The sequence below is a fragment of the Loxodonta africana genome, chromosome 18, assembly GCF_030014295.1.
Source record: "Loxodonta africana isolate mLoxAfr1 chromosome 18, mLoxAfr1.hap2, whole genome shotgun sequence".
Classification (NCBI taxonomy): domain Eukaryota; kingdom Metazoa; phylum Chordata; class Mammalia; order Proboscidea; family Elephantidae; genus Loxodonta; species Loxodonta africana.
In genome coordinates, this window is record NC_087359.1 from 29,106,549 (window position 1) to 29,127,504 (window position 20,956).

Below are 20,956 nucleotides of genomic sequence, written 5' to 3' on the forward strand. Positions count from 1 at the left end.
CCACATTTGGTTGGATCACCTTTCTTGGGAACAGGCATAAATATGTGCAACATTATGGAACTGGAAATGGAAACCCCTGCTTTTGAGCCCTGGTTCTAGTACTTACCATGTGTCTTCGGGCATGTCACTTCTCTTCTACTTTGTTAATCATTAATGATTATTGTTAATTCATTTTAATTATTTTTATTTGGGGGGGAATCTCAGCTCCAATAGAACAAACTCTCTACCTATCATTTCGTTACTGTAGTTTCAATCCAGTGTGTCTTAAAGATTTAGCATCTTTAAGCATCCCCTTTCCAAAGGCAACACCATAGGGGAGAGGTCTTAGGTTAGTTCTTATCAGTTAATGCTCCAATTATTGGTTAATGCTTTAATAAGGATTACTTGATAGCCAGCTGAGAAGAAGAACAGAATGTGGCTTGGGCGGCTGGGGATGAAAAGGTACTAGGGACTGCTGGAGGACCAATGAAGGCTGAATGACAAAGTGCCCAAAACAAAGACTTCACCTAAATACATTTTGTCTGGGCTCGGCCCCACTCAGGATATGCCTTAGAAGTTGGCATGAAGGCAGAGAATAACTATGTGTAATACATAGTCCTATCTGGCTGAAGTATAAGTGAATAGGAGCTGGGGGGGAGGGGGAAGCAAGAAAGCAAGCCCTGGGGGAGGGAGGGCAGAGGGAAAGCCATAGTCAAGAGCTGGATTTTATTCCAAGGGCAGTGGAGAATCTTTGAGAACTTCTTAGCAGGGGACTGATGGCATTAGTCTTGTGCTACTTATACCGAAAACCAAACCCATTGCCGTCAAGTCAATTCTGACTCATGGCAACCCCATGTGTTACACAACAGAACTGAGCCCATAGGGTTTTCTAGGCTGTAAACTTCATGGTAGCAGATTGCTAGGACTTTCTTCTGTGGGATGCCGCTGGATGGGTTTGAATCGCCAACCTTTTGGTGAATAGTAGGACAAGGAAAATGGTGGGGTTAGAGTATGGAGGACATGGAGCACTGGTTAGGAGGCTCTTAAGAGATCATGGAGCCCGCAACTAGGTTGGTGGTGGTAAGACTAGTAAGAAGGGTGTGATGCTGCAGGGTACATTGCCTCTGACTGGATGTGGGGGATGGCAGAGAGGACACACCAACCATAAACACCTAGGGATTCTGGGCGCTTGATGAAAGATACAAGAATTTCGATTCACCTTTTCTCCTACTCTCCACCCAATCAAAAATGCCCAAAACTTGACATCAGCCTGCAGGTTATAGGGTACCTAAATATGTAAAAGTAAACGGAAGAGTTATCTTTGCTTATGAAAACCACAGAAAGAAATAAACCTGGCAGAGGGTGAGGCTAGCAGAGAGAGGTTCTGGTGCCTTCCCTCCAAGACTATGGACACTGGTCTAAACCCCTGAGACCTTCCTTGGGAAAGGCAGTGAAGAAAACTGACAACCAGAAGACCTGGGTTCTGGTCTTGGCTCTGCCGCTGCCTGGGTGCCTCCTTTAATCGCTCATTTATTTCCTCCTTTTTGTATTGGACCACAACATTCCTAAGATCTCCTGCAGAGCTCAAACTCCAGGACTACTGTATTTTTTCCTCTTTTCCTGTATTGCCTTTAATATTATTCCATTCAATTAAAAATATTTTCCCCTCTTGTTTTCTAATCTCATTCTTTATATATATCACAGCACGGATTCAGGGAAGGAGCGAAGGCATCGATATCTGGGCCTGGGCATGGACGTCAAGAGGACAAAGCCAAGCCGCCCCTCCTTTAGCATCTCTTCGCTGTGTGCCGCCATCACCATTCCCCTTCCCCACAGCATCCTGACTCGTTCCCACGGCAACCGGTGCGGCGCCCTCGTCTGGGCTCAGAACGCGCCGAGCCGCTCGCCCGCGGCTGCAGCCCCCGCCCCGCCCCCACACCCCGCGCGCGCGGCGGCCGGCACCGCGCACCCGCGCGAGGAGGGGGAGGTGGCCTGGTTGCCAAGGAAACGAGAGGACGCCGAGCAGCCGCCCCCACCGCCCCCGCCCCTAAACAGCGCGGCCTCAGCGGCTGAAAGCTGCCTCCGGGAGGAGGAGGAGGAGGAAGAGGGGCTGGTGAGGGGAGGGAAGAAGTGAGAGGAGGAGGCGGAGGACGACGGCGACGGTCCCCGGGCGATTGATGTGCGGCTCCTAGGGCGCGGACCAGCCCGCCTGCCTGTCCTTTGGCCCCATTAGACCCTGGCAGGGAAGAAAGGAGTGATCCTCAAGGTAACTGCTGGGCCTCGCCTCGCCCCGGCCTGGTCAGCGACTGAGCGGCCTCTGGTCTTCTGAGGCGGTGGGGGGAGCACGCGGGAGACAACCAGTCCTTAATCTTTGTAAGATTCTGGAAGGAAGTAGCGCCTGAAGCCTGGTGGCCTAGCCGCTTCCTCCCTCAGGCTGGCCACAGCACGCTTTGTTCTGCCTCAAAGGGACGTTTTGAGGCGTCTCTGACCATTTGCTCAGTGGCCGCTGCCCCGCACCCACATAACTTCCCTACAGACTCCATTGGTCTTCAAGTCCTGGAAAGGTAGTATACACTGACCACGGCACCCTTGGGTTTCTGAGTGCGAAACTGTTGATATTGTTATTAATACCACCAAAAAAACAAAATGAAACAAAAAAACTCAAAACCAGTTACCATGATGTCAATTCTAACTCCTGGCGACCCCGTGTGTTTCAGAGTAGAGCTACGCCATAGGGTTTTCAATAGTTGTGACCTTCTGGAAGTAGATAACCAGGCCTTTCTTTCAAGGTGTCTGCGGACGGGTTCAGATCGCCACCTTTTGGGTTAGTAACCCCGTGCTTAACTGGTTCCGCCACCCATTGGTATTAATAAGATAGCACCAAATTGCTTTCAAGCCTGTGACATTCTCCCCACAAAGTTTCACAATTTCACGTTGAGTCTGTCTTTTGTGGGCTTGATGATCACACACCTTTCACAGTTTCACAATAATATGCACAGTCATCACCATAATCTTTTTTTACACCCCCCCCCCATTTCCTGAGCCAAACTGGTTTTAAGAGTCAAATAGCTCATGCTCCTACCTCACGCCCCAGTTTCTTCTCCTTTTCTGTTGGTCACAATATTCTCTCGGTAGCTGCTATAGAAGGAACCATGGTAGCGCAGTAGTTAAGCGCTTGGCTGATAACTGAAAGGTCAGTGATTGAACCCACCGACCACTCTGCAGGAGAAAAGACTTGGCGACCTGCTCCAGTAAAGATTACAGCCCAGGAAACCCTATGAGGGCAGTTCTGCTCTGTCCTACTGGGTCCCTATGAGTCAGACTTGGCTGCAGGGCATACAACAAAAGCTGCTATAGGGAGGTCAGGGAGTGTTAGGAAAACTGGACGTAACTCACTAGCCTTTGCTGCTTACACTCAAGACATTTTTATGAAACTAAGATTTTTTTTAAATCCTCTAATTTTTGTCACTACAAATTAATTGTGGGAAAGATTAAATAAGGTCTCCTGAAACCCTTCTAAGCACCCAATTGTGGAAAAGGGGGACATCAATTACGTCAGGTATTAATGTAACTGTTTAGACTTTGTTTCCAAGAAACTTCAGCCTAAAGAACAGCTTAAATTTACATTTTCCATACATGGTTGAACCATTGAAATATTCACTTTAATGAGTTTTCCAATATGAGAACAGTAAAATAATAATAATAATAGTACATATCTTCATTGTTATTAAAAAGAAGTCCCCTCAAATCAATTATTTTGACAAATGTGATCATAAAACAGAAGGCCAGCCTAGAGGTATGATTTTTTTAGACAACTGAAAGAAATATATTCTGCTGTCAGATTCTGTTCTCCCTAATCAGGGAACCCCTGTTTGAATTCATTGAAAATTTACACTAGAGCGGAATGGGTATGTCACAAAGTTCTTAGAATTTCCCTCATTGAAATTTCATATATTTGTAGAATTTTGAGGCCAAGGAGAATCATTTCCTCTTGCTTTCAGCAAAGCAGGCTTCCCTTCTTCTTTCCCCCTCCTCCTCCCTACTTAATATGGCTTCTTACGTTGACGTCTGAAGCACAAATCTGGCACCGTACATTATCACCAGAGACTTAAAACAGAAGTGTGCATCACCATGAGTGGATTTTAAATTGAGAAGCAGTTCAAAGGTGAGCAATAGAAAGAGAACACAGAACGCTATTTTAGAAACATGTGCCTTGCCCACGTTTTATGATCATCCTCCCCCATCCCCAACATTCACCTGTCTATATTTAATGAGGAAAATTTTATGGCTTCAAATGGCCATCTGGTTGAGTAGGCCCACAAAGCTGAGATCTACGAATTAAGCATGATCTCATGTAGATTTATTTCCATACAGTTATTTCTGTTTCTTGTTCATCCCGGGCAGTTTTATCAATTTTCCGGGAAGTATGAAATTCAAGGGACACTTCAGAAACACAGAGGGAGGTTGCTTAGACCGTGGTGACCTACCAACTCTTTAACCTAGCTCTAATAATCTGTTTCCTTGGCTCCTGGGATATTTGTTTAATCTCACAAAGTGTTAACATATCCAAATAAGAAATTACATGTGGTACCACAATGCTTCTAAATATAGTAAAATACAATGTAATGGAGAGTTCATAGGGAAAAAAGACTTTTGTAGGCAATTTTAAAGTCCTTATTCGGTAGGTGATTGTGAAGTCAGAGGTAACCTAGCAAGTAATTCAAATAGTGTTATTTCCTACCTGTTTAGACAAAGTTATTTCATGCCTCGTGGCTTGGAAGCCTCCTTAAAATAACACCACACTAAAGCCATGATAGAGTCGCTAGCTTTTCTATGTTAACTTCAAAATGTATCATCCAACTGGACTCTGGGATGTGCCCCTTAAGTGACCATTAACTTATTTCCATTATGTTCCTTATGTTCTTCGCCTGATTAATATTCAGACAGGCTTCTCTTTCCAACAGTACCAGCAAGGGTTCATCTTTCTGGCTATTTTAACACCGTTGTTTTCTGGAAAGAGTGGGAACATAATTTGATTCTATGCAGATGCAAAATCATATGAAAAGTTAATTATCTTTTAAAATGTAGTCCCACAAAATGACTATTAAAATGCTCGGTGACAAAAATTAGGTTTTGTCTATAAACTGTGGAACTACATATTGGATACCAGTTTTAGATTCTTGTTGTTAGGTGCTATAGAGTTGATTCAAGCACATAGTGACCCCATGTGAAAAAGGAGAACTGCCCTATAGGATTTTCTAGGCCGTAATCTTTATGGGACCAGATTGCCAGGTCTTTTTACTGCAGAGAGGCTGGGTGGGTTTGAACTATCAACCTTTCATTAGCAGCTGAGTACCTAACCATTATACCACCAGGCCTCCTTAGTTTTAGATTACAACTCTTAAAGACGAGCTTTTTATTGTTGTTGTTAAGTGCCATCAAGTCAGTTCTACCCAGAGTGACCCTATGTACAACAGAACAAAACCCTGCGCCATCCTGTGCCATCCTCACAATCATTGCTATGTCTGAACCAATTATTTCCGTCACTGTGTAGTCCACCTCATTGAGGGTCTTCCTCTTTTTTGCTCACCCTGTGTGCTTTACCAAGCACAATGTCCTTCTCCAGGGATGGTAACATATCCAAAGTATATGAGATGAAGTCTTGCTATCCTCACTTCTAAGGAGCATTCTGACTGTACTTCTTCCAAGACAGATTTGTTCATTCTTCTGGCAGTCCATAGTATAGTCAATATTCTTCGCCAGCACCATAATTCAAAGGCGTCAGTTCTTCTTCAGTCTTCTTTAGTCATTGTCCAGCTTTTACATGCATATGAGGCCATTGAAACTACCATGGCTTGGGTCAGGTGTACCTTTGCCCTCAGAGGGACATCTTGGCTTTTCAACACTTTGAAGAGGTTTTTTGCAACAGATTTGCCCAATGCAATACGTCGTTTGATTTCCTGACTGCTGCTTCCATGGGCCTTGATCGTAGAGCCAAGTAAAATGAAATTCTTAATATTTTTCAATATTTTCAATACGTTTCAGTGTTTTCTCTGTTTATCATGATGTTGCTTATTGGTCCAGTTGTGAGGATTTTTGTTTTCTTTATGTTGAGGTATAATCCACACTGAAGGCTGTAGTCTTTGATCTTCATTAGTAAGTGCTTCAAGTCCTCTTCACTTACAGCAAGCAAGGTTGTGTCACCTGCATATCGCAGGTTGTTAACAAGTCTTCCTCCAATCCTGATGCCCCGTTCTTCCTTCATATAGTCCAGCTTCTCAAATTATTTGCTAAGCATACAGATTGAGTAAGTATGGTGAAAGGCTGCAACTCTGACACGTACCTTTCTTGACTTTAAACCACGTGGTACCTGTTCGAATGACTGCCTCTTGGTCAATGTACAGGTTCCTCATGAGCACAACGAAGTATTCTGGAATTCCCATTCTTTACAATGTTATCCATAATTTGTTATGATTCACACAGTTGAATGCTTTTGCATAATCAGTAGAACACAGGTGAATATCTTTCTAGTATTCTCTGCTTTCAGCCAAGGTCTACCCGACATCAGCAGTGATATCCCTCATTCTAAGTCCTCTTCCGAACCTGGCTTAAATTTCTGGCAGCTCCCTGTCAATGTACTCCTTCAACTGTTTGTGAATTATCTTCAGCAAAATTTACTTGGCATGTGATGTTAATGTTTTGTTCAATAATATCCATTCTGTTGGATCACGTATCTAAAAAAGGATGGGCACAAATATGGATCTTTTTCAGCCAGGTAGCTGTCTTCCAAATTTCTTGGCATAGACAAGTGAGCACTTCCAGTGTTGCATCCGTTTGTTGAAACATCTCAGCTGGTATTCTGTCAATTCCTGGAGCTTTGTTTTTTACTGGAGCCCTGGTCAACAAGGCCTTCAGGGTAGCTTGGACTTTTTCCTTTGATACCATCGGTTCTTGATCATATGTTACCTCCTGAAATGGCTGATTGTCAACCAATTCTTTTTCGTACAGTGACTCTGTGTATTCCTTTCATCTTAGAATCCTTCAATATTGCAACTAGAGGCTTGAATTTTTTTCTTCAGTTCTTCCAGCTTGAGAAATGGCAAGCATGTTTTCCCCTTCTGGTTTTCTAAATATAGATCTTTGCCAGTTTCATTATAATACTCTACTTTGTCTTCTTGAGCTGCCCTTTGAAATCTTCTGTTCAGCTCTTGCACTTCATCATTTCTTCTATTCGTTTTAGCTACTCGATGTTCAAGAGCAAGTTTCAGCATCTCTTCTGACATCCATTTTGGTCCTTTTCTTTTTTCCTGTCTTTTAAATGACCTTTTGCTTTCTTCATGTATGATGTCCTTAAGGTCATCCTGCAACTCATCTGGTCTTTGGTCATTAGAGTTCTATGTGTCGAATTTATTCCTGAGTTGGTCTCTAAATTCAGGTGGGATATACTCAAGTTCTTACTTTGTCCCTCATGGTCTTGTGCTAATTTTCTTCAGCTTCAACTTGAGCTTGCACTTGAGCAGCTTGTGGTCTTTTCTGCAGTCAGCCCCTGGACTTGTTCTGACTGATGATATTGAGTTTTTCCGTGTCTCTTTCTACGGTTGTAGTCAATTTGATTCCCGTGTGTATTCCATCCAGTGAGATCCACGTGTATAGTTGCCTTTTATGTTGTTGAAAAAAAGGTATTTGCAATGAATAAGTCATTGGTCTTGCAAAATCCTGTCGTTTTTTCTATCACCAAGACCATATTTTCCAACTACCGATTCTTCGTCTTCGTTTACAACTTTCTCATTCCAATCACCAATAATTATCAATGCATCTTGATTGCACTTTCAATCAATTTCAGACTGCAGAAGTTGGTAAAAATCTTCAATTTCTTCATCTTTTGCATTAGTGGTTAGTGCCTAAATTTGAATAATATTCATATAAACTGATCTTCCTTGTAGGCACGTGGATATTATCCTATCACTGACAGTGTCGTGCTTCGAGATAGATCTTGAAATGTTCTTTTTGAAGTTGAATGTGACACCATTCCTCTTCAATTTGTCATTCCTGGCATAGTAGACCATATGATTGTCCAATTCAAAACGGTCAATACCAGTCCGTTTCAGCTCAGTAATGCCTAGGATATCAATCTTTAGCATTCTGTTTCATTTTTTTTTTTTAATAATTTTTATTGAGCTTTAAGTGAACGTTTGCAAATCAAATCAGTCTGTCACGTATAAGCTTATATACACCTTACTCCATATTCCCACTTACTCTCCCCCTAATGAGTCAGCCCTTCTAGTTTCTCCTTTCGTAACAATTTTGCCAGGTTCTAACCCTCTCTACCCTCCCATCTCCCCTCCAGACAGGAGATGCCAACACAGTCTCAAGTGTCCACCTGATACAAGTAGCTCACTCTTCATCAACATCTCTCTCCAACCCATTGTCCAGTCCCTTCCATGTCTGATGAGTTGTCTTCGGGAATGGTTCCTGTCCTGGGCCAACAGAAGGTTTGGGGACCATGACTGCCGGGATTCTTCTAGTCTCAGTCAGACCATTAAGTCTGGTCTTTTTATGAGAATTTGGGGTCTGCATCCCACTGATCTCCTGCTCCCTCAGGGGTTCTCTGTTGTGCTCCCTGTCAGGGCAGTCATCAGTTGTGGCCGGGCACCATCTAGTTCTTCTGGTCTCAGGGTGATGTAAGTCTCTGGTTCATGTGGCCGTTTCTGTCTCTTGGGCTCATAGTTGTCATGTGACCTTGGTGTTCTTCATTCTCTTTTGATCCAGGTGGGTTGAGACCAATTGATGCATCTTAGATGGCCGCTTGTTAGCATTTAAGACCCCAGACACCACATTTCAAAGTAGGATGCAGAATGTTTTCATGATAGTATTATTTTGCCAATTGACTTAGAAGTCCCCTTAAGCCATAGTCCCCAAATCCCTGCCCTTGCTTCGCTGACCTTTGAAGCATTCAGTTTATCCCGGAAACTTCTTTGCTTTTGGTCCAGTCCATTTGAGCTGACCTTCTGTGTATTGAGTATTGTCCTTCCCTTCACCTAAAGTAGTTCTTATCTCCTAACTAATCAGTAAAAAACCCTCTCCCACCCTCCCTCCCTCCCCCCCTCGTAACCACAAAAGTATGTGTCCTTCTTAGTTTATACTATTTCTCAAGATCTTATAATAGTGGTCTTATACAATATTTGTCCTTTTGCCTCTGACTAATTTCGCTCAGCATAATGCCTTCCAGGTTCCTCCATGTTATGAAATGTTTCAGAGATTCGTCACTGTTCTTTATCGATGCATAGTATTCCATTGTGTGAATATACCACAATTTATTTACCCATTCATCCGTTGATGGACACCTTGGTTGCTTCCAGCTTTTTGCTATTGTAAACAGTGCTGCAATAAACATGGGTGTGCACATATCTGTTTGTGTGAAGGCTCTTATTTCTCTAGGGTATATTCCGAGCAGTGGGATTTCTGGGTTGTATGGTCTGTTTCTTTTTTGAGGACTTCCAATTTTCCTAAATTCTTATATCATACATTCCTTATTTCAATTGCTAATAGATGTTTGTAGCTGTCTTTTCTCATTTTGAGTCTTGCCACAACAGCAAATGAAGTCCTGAAAGCTTGACTCCATCCACATATTAAGGTCAAGTCTACTTTGAGGAGGCTTCTCCTCTCCATTGGTCTTTTGAGTGCCTTCAAACCTGAGAGGCTCATCTTCCAGCACTGTATCAGACAATGTTCCATTGCTATTCATAAGGTTTTCACTGGCCAATTTTTTAGAAATAGACCATCGGGTCTTTTTTCCTAGTCTGTCTTAGTCTGGAAACTTCACTGAAACCTATCCACCACAGGTGACCCTGCTGGCATTTGAAGTACCGGTGCCATAGCTGCCAACATCACAGCAACACACAGTCCGCCACAGTACGACAAACTGACAGACAAATGGTGGCAACTTTCTATGCTTGACTGAAAATAATCCTTGAGGGCGTAGTGCAAGTTTTCGCTGTTGTTCAGCCTAGACAATGAATCTTGTAAGATTTTATAACTACCAGGCCAGGCACCGTGTTACCATTAGAGTTCACTCTCCCAGTCGGGGGAACCTGGTTACGCCAATATCTACACAACTGAGTAAACTGGAGGATGGAAGGAAAGCCCCAGAATGTATACATACACCTGAGGGCAGGGATGTTGTCTGTCATCTCTATTGCTCTGTTTCCCAGAGCCTAGAGCAGCACATGCCACCCAGCAGTCATTAAAACATGATGTGTTGAAGTGAATAAACGAGTTTCACAAGGCAATAAGCAGGAATAGTGTGGGACCTTTAATGACTACATAGATGTAGTCTAGCAATCTCTTTATTAACAGCGCCATTTAAAAATTTTTGTGACCTTAAATGTTTTGGTCATAATTTAGGCCACACCCATCAGAGCCAAACTTGAAAGCATTGTCTCCACGTCCTCATTTCATTTCCCATTTACAAAACCCACTGCAATCTGTCTTCAGCTCATCACTCCACTAAATGCTCTCCACCGATAGTATTAATAACTTCCTTCTTGAAAAACTCTCTTCGCAGCATCTATGAAACTGTACCCACCTGGTTTTCCTCCTGCTTCTCTGGCTCTTCCTTCTCAGGTTCCTTTGCAGGGTTCTCCTCAACTACCTGTTCCTAAAATTTTAGTGTTCCTCAGAGTTTTGTCCTGGGTCCTCTTCTCTGTTCAATACCCATTCTGTCCGGGTAAGCCCCTTCACACCTTCAGCTGTCACCAAGATGCCAGTGATGCCCAAATCTTTACCTCTCTAATAAGCTCCAGAACCCTGTGTCTAACTGCTTACTTGACACCTCCATTTGTTGTAACCCAGGCACCTCAGACTCTATATTTTCTCACAAATCTGCTCCTCCTTTTGAATTTACTGAAAAGACTGTTGGCACCAACCACGTAGCTGCTCTAGCCAGTAACTTGGGCATGTCCCTCAGTGCTTCCTTCTCCCTCCCCATCCATATAATCACCGAGTCCTGGTGATTTTTTCTCCTGCTTATCCCTGAAATCTGTCATGGTTAAGAGTTTGGGCACTGGCATGAGAGTCTCTGGGTTCAGATCCCAACTCTTCCACTTACTAACTCTGTAACCTTAGGCAAGTTACTTAATCCTTTTGTGCCTCGGTTTTCTCATCTGTAAAATCAATAATTATAGCACCTGCCTTGTAGAGTTGTTGTGAAGATTGAATGGGTTAATATGTGTAAACACTTGGAATAGCACCTGATACTTCCATAGGCACAGAAGATCCTCCTCATCTTCATTTTTCCACTGTTGCTACCCAAGTCTGGTCACCATTTTGTTTCATCTGGATTACTGTGATATATTCCCAATGGTCTTGCCACTTCCATTTTTACTTGCTCCTCCCCTCACCCATTCTCCATAATACCAACTAGAGGAACCTATTAAAAACACAAACCTAAGCATTTAATCCTCAGACTGGAACCTTTCCATGGCTTCACATGGCTCTTAGAATCATGACCTTTGGCTCCTGCCTACCCTTCAGCCCTTCTGGTGCTGGTCTCCCCTTTCTCTCTGCTCCAACTGCACTGGCCCTCCTGTTCCTCATCTGCACCAGCTCTTTCCTGCCCTGAAGGCTCTGCACCTGCTATCCTCTCTGTTTGAGATGCTGCCTTAACCCACACTTTTAACCTGAATGGATTGCCTAGCTCATTCCTTACCAAACTCAGCATCGTTTTCTAAGGAAAACTTTGTCTGACCCTTCCAGACCAGGTTATGCCCTCCCGTGATAACACTGTCTCAAAGAACCTCATGCTTCTGCTCCATAGCATTTATCACAATGAGGGTTCATTTATATTCAATATCAGTCTTCCACCCTCGATCATAAGAAACACAAGGGCAGGGGCCGTATCTGCCTGGCTGACTGCTATACCCCAGTGCCTAGCACAGTGCCTGAGTTGGAACTGAGATGCAATAATTGTTGAATAAATGAGTTTAAGTAACCAAAGGCTTATAACTTTGGTCATTGCTAATTTCGGTTCTCGGGTTTTATTTCTAGTCACATTGTAGAATTGCTTCTGCATCAGGTATCTGTCGACCTAACTCTCCAAGAATAAGCAAGACAGGATCACCGAAGCCACCTGATGGGCATGGCTGCATTATTCATGCCTGCAACAGGAGTGCTGTAAGAGCATCAGCACCGACACAAGGCATCCCTTTAATCTGAAAGGAGCATCTGTGCCTTTCAAACAATAGAAATTAGATTAATAAGGGAGAGGGTGGGGGAGAGAAAACAATTTGAAGACAAATCCAAAGATGGCAAAGCTACAAAGGATTATATCACAACACATTTATTTATCTTGTATATGCAGGTTGACGATTAAGAATCATGATGCATGAAGCAAAGGAAAGGCAGAAGTTCTTCAGTGATGCTCAGTATCTGCGGGACATTCAGCATAAGGAGGACTCTGAATATCAGGTAATTGCAGGAAGCAAGAATTATCTCGCACCTTCTATTACAGTAACCCACCCAGTGCCCGTCCGAGAGAATTCAGAATACATAAATTAGCATATGATAAGCAGCGATCATTTTCTAAAATTCCAAACCCACCACTTTTATAGCTGTGTGACCATTAAAGAAAGTCACTTCAGCTCTCTGAGCCTCAGTTTCCTTGTTTGTAAAATGGGAATAATGATAGTACTTACTTCATAATATTGTCATGAGAATGAAATGAGATCAAAACTCATAGCCACTGAGTCAATTCCAACCTACAGAGTTCTACAAAGTAGAACTGCCCCCATAGGGTCTCCAAAGCTGTAATCTTTACAGAAGCAGATTGCCAGATCTTTCTCCCATGGATCGACTGGTGGATTTGAACCACCAACCTTTCGGTTAGCAATTGAGCACTTAACCACTGCACCACCAGAGTTCCTTGAAATGGTATGACATTGTTAAAGTATTTAGCACGGTGCTTTGCACACAGCCTTTGGTCAACAAATGATACCCTACTCCATTAACAAATGATATCAGGGCCTAATTCTGACAAGCCAGCTATCAAGAGAAGAGACATTATGGAGTTAAACTGGGTCAACCTATACGTACCAGTTATAAAATAACATGCCCTTCCATTGTCATCCACCTGAAGAAAGGTGGTTAGCAAATTCTACAATAAGCTAACAATTCATCACCCTAGTTACAGTGTTTACAGGCAAAAACAAAACAGACAGGGAGGCCAGGAACTGTGATGCAATTACTTAGAATTGGCATAGGACAGACTCGCCAAACTGGGTTGTGGGATTCTGGGAGCAGGTAGAGAGTGTCACTCATCCCACTTGCCCAGAGGAGGCCAACCCTCTACCAATCAAGGCATGTCCCCAGCCTCAGCTGAGGACTGAGAAGCGCTCCCTGCCTAAGGAAACACAGATTTTTGTTATCAGGTTTCTCTCCTTAGCAATTACAGATATAACCAAGCCTCCTGGGTCACCAAGGAAACCAGACCTCTCTCAGTAACCCCATTTCACCTGCATGATGCAGCTTAGCTGTGGGCCTGGAGATAGAAGCAGCAGTTTCCTCCCACCACTTGCCAACCCACATATGAGGAGGCCATTAAATCAAGGGAATTTCAGTAAAGCAAATAAGAACGAAAACATCTGAACTGGTCATTGAGGGAGTCCATCTGGTTTTCACAAAGATGCCTCTGCCGCCTGACTTGCGTTTGGAAATACTTGTTTGAAATTGTCTCCAGAGCAGGCACACAGAAAATCAGTCTAGTGACCTGTTTGAGACACTCCAGATTTCCCATTCCAAGGTGTACAAATAGTGTAAAGCCTAATGACAAGTGAGATGACTCCCCGATCCTGTATGTTTGCCACATTTTCCTTTCTGTACTTAACTCGCCTTTAATGAACTGGCTCAAATTGAGCCCTTCAAAACCTTGTGTATAAAGTATTCCTGCTCAGTCCTAAAATACTGTATGTGTTGGAATGCCCGAAATTAGCAGTGGCTATACAGGTCTGTGCACTAGCAGCAGGAGAGAAGGGTTAAACCCTCCCTGAGTTATTTTGATGCTACACCGTTCAGTGGTTGGGTGGGACCCTTTAGAGAAAACAAGAGGGAATAAACATCTATTTGGCATATCCCATGCTATTTCAGAATCTAGTAACTAGCATATAATTACATGCCATCTCAGAATTTGGCTGTATTTCTTCAAGGGTGTTCTTCTTCTTGCATAGCCTTAGTTTTTTTTTTTTTTTTTGCCAAGTGTGTTTATGTAACTTGAGGCAGAATTTAGCCATTGATATCCACTGGAAAGCTGAGAGAAAGATTACCCTTGGCATTTCAGAACAATTTCCCATAATTTACCAAATAGATTTAAATTGGTTTCATTTCATTGCGTGTCACTGATTCATCCTGATACTTGCAAGCTCAGATCAAACAACTAAACACAACGATATAAATTTGTTCAAGGATGTAACAGGTGACTTCAAACCAAAAAAGAAAGGAAGGAAGGAAGAAGGAAAACCAAACCAATTACTGTTGAGTTGACTCTAAGTAATGGCAACCCCATGTGTGCAGAGTAGAGCTGCACTTCATAGGGTTTTCGAGGTTGTTGATCTTTCTGAAGTAGATCTCCAGGTCTTTCTTCCAAGGTGCTTCTGGGTGGGTTCACTACCAACCTTTCAGTTAGTAGTCGAGTGCTTAACCGATTATGCCAACCAGGGACTCCTGGCTTGAAATCAGGTGGTGGGAATATGGGGGAAGTTCACCCAAGCAGTTGAGAGGATAAAGATAATTCAACTTCTATTCCCATAGGAGTCAGGGAGAAGATTCTCTCTCCTGCTTAGCTCTGAGGTATGTGTTGCTCTACTCTTCACAGCTAAAACAGGAAAATAAACTAGTTTGAGGGAAATATCCTGTCAAACTGGGTTTATGCCTTTGATTTCTTAACCTCTTAAAACTAATGAACTCTAATAATGTCACTGATGATAATTAAAGCTCCAGACTGAGTTATGTATGTTATATTACAAGAACAACAACAAAAAGGAACCTACTAAAAACAACTTGTCATGCTGGGAATGAAAAATTGAAGAGGAATGGTGTTGCATTCATCTTCAAAAAGAACATTTCAAGATCTTTCCTGAAGTATGACACCGTCAGTGATAGGATAATATCCACATGCCTAAAAGGAAGCCCAGTTAAGACAAATATTGCTCAAATTTACATAGCAACCACTAATGCCAAAGAGGAAGAAATTTAAGATTTTTACCAACTTCTGCAGTCTGAAATTGATCAAACCTGCAATCAAAATGTATTGATAGTTACTAGTGATTGGAATGTGAATGTTGGAAACAAAGAACTATCGGTAGTTGGAAAATATGGTCTAGGTGGTAGAAGAGACACCAGAGATCACATGATAGAATTTTGCAAGACCAACAACTTCTTCATTGCAAATACCTTTTTTCAACAACATAAACAGTGGCTATACATGTGGATCTCACTGGATGGAAAAGACAGGAATCAAATGACTACATCTGTGGAAAGGGACGATGGAGAAGCTCAATATCATCAATCAGAACAAGGCCAGGGGTCAACTGTGGAAAAGACCATCAGCTGCTCATATGCAAGTTCAAGTTGAAGCTGAATAAAATTAAAACAAGTCTGCAAGAGCTGAAGTATGACGTTGGGTATATCCCACCTGAAATTAGAGACCACCTCAAGAATAGATTGGACACACTGAACACTAATGGCCAAAGATCAGATGAGTTGTGGGATGACATTAAGGATATCATACATGAAGAAAGCAAAAGATCATTTAAAAGACAAGGAGGAAAGAAAAGACCAAAATGAATGTCAGAAGAGATTCTGAAACTTGTTCTTGAGCACAGAGTAGCTAAAGCGAATATAAGAAATGATGAAGTAAAAGAGCTGAACAGAAGATTTCAAAGGGCAACTCAAGAAGACAAAGTAGAGTATTATAAGGAAATGTGCAAAGACCTGGAGTTGGAAAACCAAAAGGGAAACACAACTTGACATTTCTCCAGCTGAAAGAACTGAAGAAAAAACTTAAGCCTTGAGTTGCAATATTGAAGGATTCTATGAGCAACATACTGAACAACGCAAGAAACATCAAAAGAAGATGGAAAGGAGTCGCTGTACCAAAAAGAATTGGTTGACATACAGCCATTTCAGGAGGTAGCATATGATCAAGAACTGATGGTATTGAAGGAAGAAGTCCAAGCTAACCTGAAGGCCTTGGTGACCAGGGCTCCAGTGAAAAACAGAGCTCCAGGAATTGATGGAATGCCAGTTGAGATGTTTCAATAAACAGATGCAACACTGGAAGTGCTCATTTGTGTATGCAAAGAAATTTGGAAGACAGCTACCTGGTCAACTGACTGGAAGAGATCCTCATTTGTGCCCATCCTAAAGAAATGTGATCCCACAGAATGCGGACATTATCAAACAGTATCATTAATATCACAGGCAAATAAAGCTTTCCTGAAGATAATTTAAAAATGGTTGCAGCAGTATATCAACAAGGGATTGCCAGAAATTCAAGTCAGATTCAGAAGATGGCATGGAACAAGGGATATCATTGCTGATGTCAGATGGATCCTGGCTGAAAGCAGAGAATACCAGAAAGATGTTTACCTGTGTTTTATTGACTATACAAAAGCATTTGACTGTGTGGGTCATAACAAATTATGGATAACATTGTGAAGAATGGGAATTCCGGAACACTTCATTGTGCTCATGAAGAACTTGTACATTGACTAAGAGACAGCCGTTCTAACAGAACAAAGGGGCTACATGGTTTAAAATCAGGGAAGGTGTGCATCAGTGGTGTATCCTTTCACCATACTTATTCAATCTGTATGCTGAGCAGATAATCCCAGAAACTGGGCTATATAAAGAAAAACGGGGAATCAGGATTGGAGGAAGACTCATTAACAACCTGCGTTATGCAGATGACACAACCATGCTTGCTGCAAGCAAAGAGGACTTGAAGCACTTACTGATGAAAATCAAAGACCACGGCCTTCAATATGGATTACACCTCATTGTAAAGAAAACAAAAATCCTCACAACTGGACCAATAAGTAGCATGATAAACGGAGAAAAGATTGAAGTTGTTAAGAATTTCAGTTTACTTGAATCCATAGTCAATGCCCATGGAAGCAGCAGTCAAGAAATCAAACGACCTGTTGCATTGGGCAAACCTGCTGCGAAGACTGCTTTAAAGTGTTAAAATGCAAAGATGTCACTTTAAGGACTAAGGTGTGCCTGACCCAAGCCATGGTGTTTTCAATCACCTTATATGCATGAGAAAGCTGGACAATGAATAGGAAAGACCGAAGAATGGATGCCTTTGAATTATGGTGTTGGCTGAGAATATTGAATATGAACTGCCAAAGTAATGAACAAATCTGTCTTGGAAGAAGTACAGTCAGAATGCTCCTTTAGAAGAGACGATGGCAAAACATGTTATCAGCAACATGTTATCAGACAGACCAGTTCCTGGAGAAAGACATCATGCTTGGTAGAGGGTCAGTGAGAAAGACAATGACCCTCAAGGAGATGGATTGACAACAGTGGCTACAACAATGGGCTCAAACATAGCAACAATTGGGAGGATGGCTCAGTACTGGGCAGTGTTTTGTTCTGTTGTACACAGGGCCACTACAAGTCAGAACTGACTGGACAGCACCTAATAACAACAACATAACAAAGACAACACTTGCTTTTTAAAATGTTTGTGGATTTAGATTAACAATAACCTTGATCAAGGCCAGTATTGATTGTGATGTAAAGTTGAGCCATAGTTATGATGGTTTTTATTCCAGGACTATGAGCTGGGAAGTCTTCCTATGGTACATGGCTTCTTAAGTTGAGACACAGGCACCCTGTTGAGACATCAAGAGCCTGGATGATGACTAGAAGGCAGACACTAGTAATAAAAGTAACAAAAGAAACTTTGAGCATCCCTGTGGATCAGAAATCTGTAATGACAAAGAAAAGATGATTTATAGTATAGTATGGATTGAATTGTGTTCCCCCAAAAGATATGCTGAAGTCCTAACCCCTGGTACCTGTGACCATAACTTTGTTTGGAAGTAGAGTCTTTGAAGATGGTATTTGTTAACATGAGGTCCTATTGGAGTAGGGTGAGTCCTAATCCAATCTGAGTGATGTCCTATAAAAGAAGAAATACAGAGACAGGTAGAGTTATGTTGCAGCTGCAAGCTAAGGAGTATCTAGGGCTACCAGAAGCTCGGAGATACAGGAAAGAATCTTTCCCTAGAGCTTTTGGGGAGAACATGGCCCTGCCAACACCCTGAATTTGCTCTTCTGTCATCCAGAACTGTGAAACAATACACTTTTGTTCTTTTAAGCCACCCAGTTTGTGATATTTTGTTACACAGTCCCCAGAAATGAATACACAGTGTGCACCTGCATGACCGAGAGCCGGGTCCCCTCCGTTGGCTTGTTGGGGTCCAGGTAGGCTTAGGAAATAGACCTCTACTGAAGGGTCAGAGAAACAAGGATGAACCTCAGGTCCAGAAAGAAAGGGCCTTTCTTCTCCCATGAACAAGTTCAGAGTGACATACTTTGGCGAAGTCTGACTTTAGAAATGAAAGTAAACCAGAAAATGGGATTGGAAACCATAATTAAAAACCTCATCATGGTTAGGGTCACGGTTTCATGGGACATCCCAGTTAATTGGCCTAATAACATGTTTAGTGCCTCTGTTCTATCTCCTAGTTCACTGCATAGTGCCTGGGGTCTTAAAAGTTTGCAAGTGGTCATCCAAGACACAAAAATTGGTCTGCATTCACCTGGAGCAACAGAGGAAGAAGGAGAGTCAGGAATAGGAGGAGGATATGGAGTGTGTGGCTAATTGCCTCCATGAACAACTGCCTCCTTTGCCATGAGACCAGAAGAACTGGGTGATGCCTGGCTACCAAGACTGAACATTTTGATCAAAGATTCCATAGAAGAATCCTGATTAAACAGGGGAAAATGCAGAACGGAATTTCAAATTCTCATGGGCTCCAGACTTCCTGGAACCATGAAGTTTGGATGAACCCCTGAAACTATCGCCCTGAGATAATCTTTAAACCTTAAGCCAAAAATATCCCCTGAAGTCTTCTTAAAACCAGACAATTGTTTAGCTTAACTAGTAAAAAATGTCCGTCTTCAGCAATTCTTTTAAGAACTCTCTGTATGGGATCGAACTGACAACAGCATCTCAAAAGATTAGTTAGAAACTTCAGGGGGCAGTGAATTTATCTTAATGGAGTTAGATTGCTTGAAGAAGTTTCTGTTCCTGTGACAAAAGGGGCTGAGGGCAGTCTTGAAATTGACTCAGAAAAGGAGGATGAGAATGGTTACACAGCTGGAAGAATGTAATCAGTGTCACTAAATGGTACATGTAGAAACTATTGAATTGGTCTATGTTTTGCCATGTATATTCTGAAAAACAACAAAATAAATAAAATTATATAATAAGAAAACCTAATCATGGTAATGATAACGATGATGATGATGACAATCGGGGCCATTTGATGAATACTGGCTATATTACTGAAGGAGATCTGGTGGCTCAGCGGCTAAGCACTTGGCTGCTAATCAAAAGGTCGGTGGTTCGAACCCACCAGCCACTCCTCAGGAGAAAGATGTGGCAGTCTGCCTCCATAAAGATTACAGCCTTGGAAACCCTATAGGGCAATTCTACTCTGCCCTATAGGGTCGCTCGGAGTTGGAGTCAACTGAAGGGAGATGGGTTAAGCATATTACCAACAATTCATCGTGGTCTCCTAACCATCTCGCAGCAAAGAGACTATCCCTTACAGATGAGGGAAGTGAGAATCAGTGAATTAATCAGCTTGCCCAAGGTCATGATGCTAGAAAGTGGCAGAGCCAGGGTTTGTCGTGTTTACCAGGCTCACGTTACAATGAGTCATGGAAATCCACGTCACTCCGCCACAGGCATATATGCACTCTCTGCGCTTTGCCCCCACAGTGGCAGCTTCTGCGCTGAAGGCTGCCTGGCTGTGTGTGCCAGACTCAGAGAGCTGGTCTGGGGGGAAGGAACACCACAGAAGTTAAGGAGGAAGCCCTGATTCTCCCTGGAAGAAAGAAGTACCGTGGCCTCAATTTCAAGACCGTCCTCAGCCCCTTTTGTCACAGAAACAGAAACTTATTTATAGCAAACTAAATCCTGACACGTGAAATTGAAAGGGGAATATTTTTAAAAGTTCAGGGGAAGAGAAAACCCGGCCCATGGATTTCACAGTCCTCTGCCCCTGTCGATTCCTGACCCCCAGAGTAAAAACAACATCATCACTGTCAACACCAAAAAATCCTCCACATGTACAATAAGCAGGAAAGTAACCCCTGGGGGAGTGTGGCTAAATTCTTGCTGTTTCTAGAAGTCTTTACTTGGCTTGTCCTCGTCTTCCTTCTCAGTGAAGCTATAACCTTGAGAGGAAGATTCATGTTTGATTTTCACAGAAAGATTGCTTGGCTGTATCAAGATAAGAATTAGCAAGCACTTATCTTTTTTTATCTTTCGCTTGTGCTACTGGCACCGTGGTTAACAGCCACGGCTGCTAACCAAGAGGTTGTCAGTTCCAGTGCCCCAGCTGCTCCTTGGCAACCCTATGAGGCAGTTCTACTCTATCCTATAGGATCACTGTGAGTTGGAATCTACTCAACAGCAGCGGGTTTTTTTTAATCTTTCAGTTAGAAGCCCTGGTGGTGCAGTGGTTAAAGCACTCGGTTGCTAACCAAAAGGTCGGTGGTTTGAACGCACCAGTCGCTCCTCGGGAGAAAGATTGGGGAAGTAAATCTTAAATCCTATGGGGCAGTTCTACTCTGTCCTGTAGGGTTGATGGCAGTGGGTTTGGCTTAGGTTTTCTGGACCTTTCAATTGTTCTGTTCTCCTGTTCCTCTGTGAAAGGTGGGACAAGGAAACAGAGGGGAAAAT

The 20,956-nt window shown here is 42.6% G+C and overlaps 1 protein-coding gene across 1 annotated transcript in view; it reads left to right on the forward strand.

The window, feature by feature from the left end:
• The first annotated feature begins 1,997 nt into the window (after positions 1-1,997).
• Positions 1,998-20,956, forward strand: part of MARCHF10 (membrane associated ring-CH-type finger 10) — a 93,157-nt gene continuing 74,198 nt past the window's right edge. The window contains 2 exon segments of the mRNA XM_064270958.1: positions 1,998-2,245; positions 12,338-12,444. Of these exon segments, the coding sequence (XP_064127028.1) occupies positions 12,355-12,444 (90 nt within the window). The 5' untranslated portion in view covers positions 1,998-2,245; positions 12,338-12,354.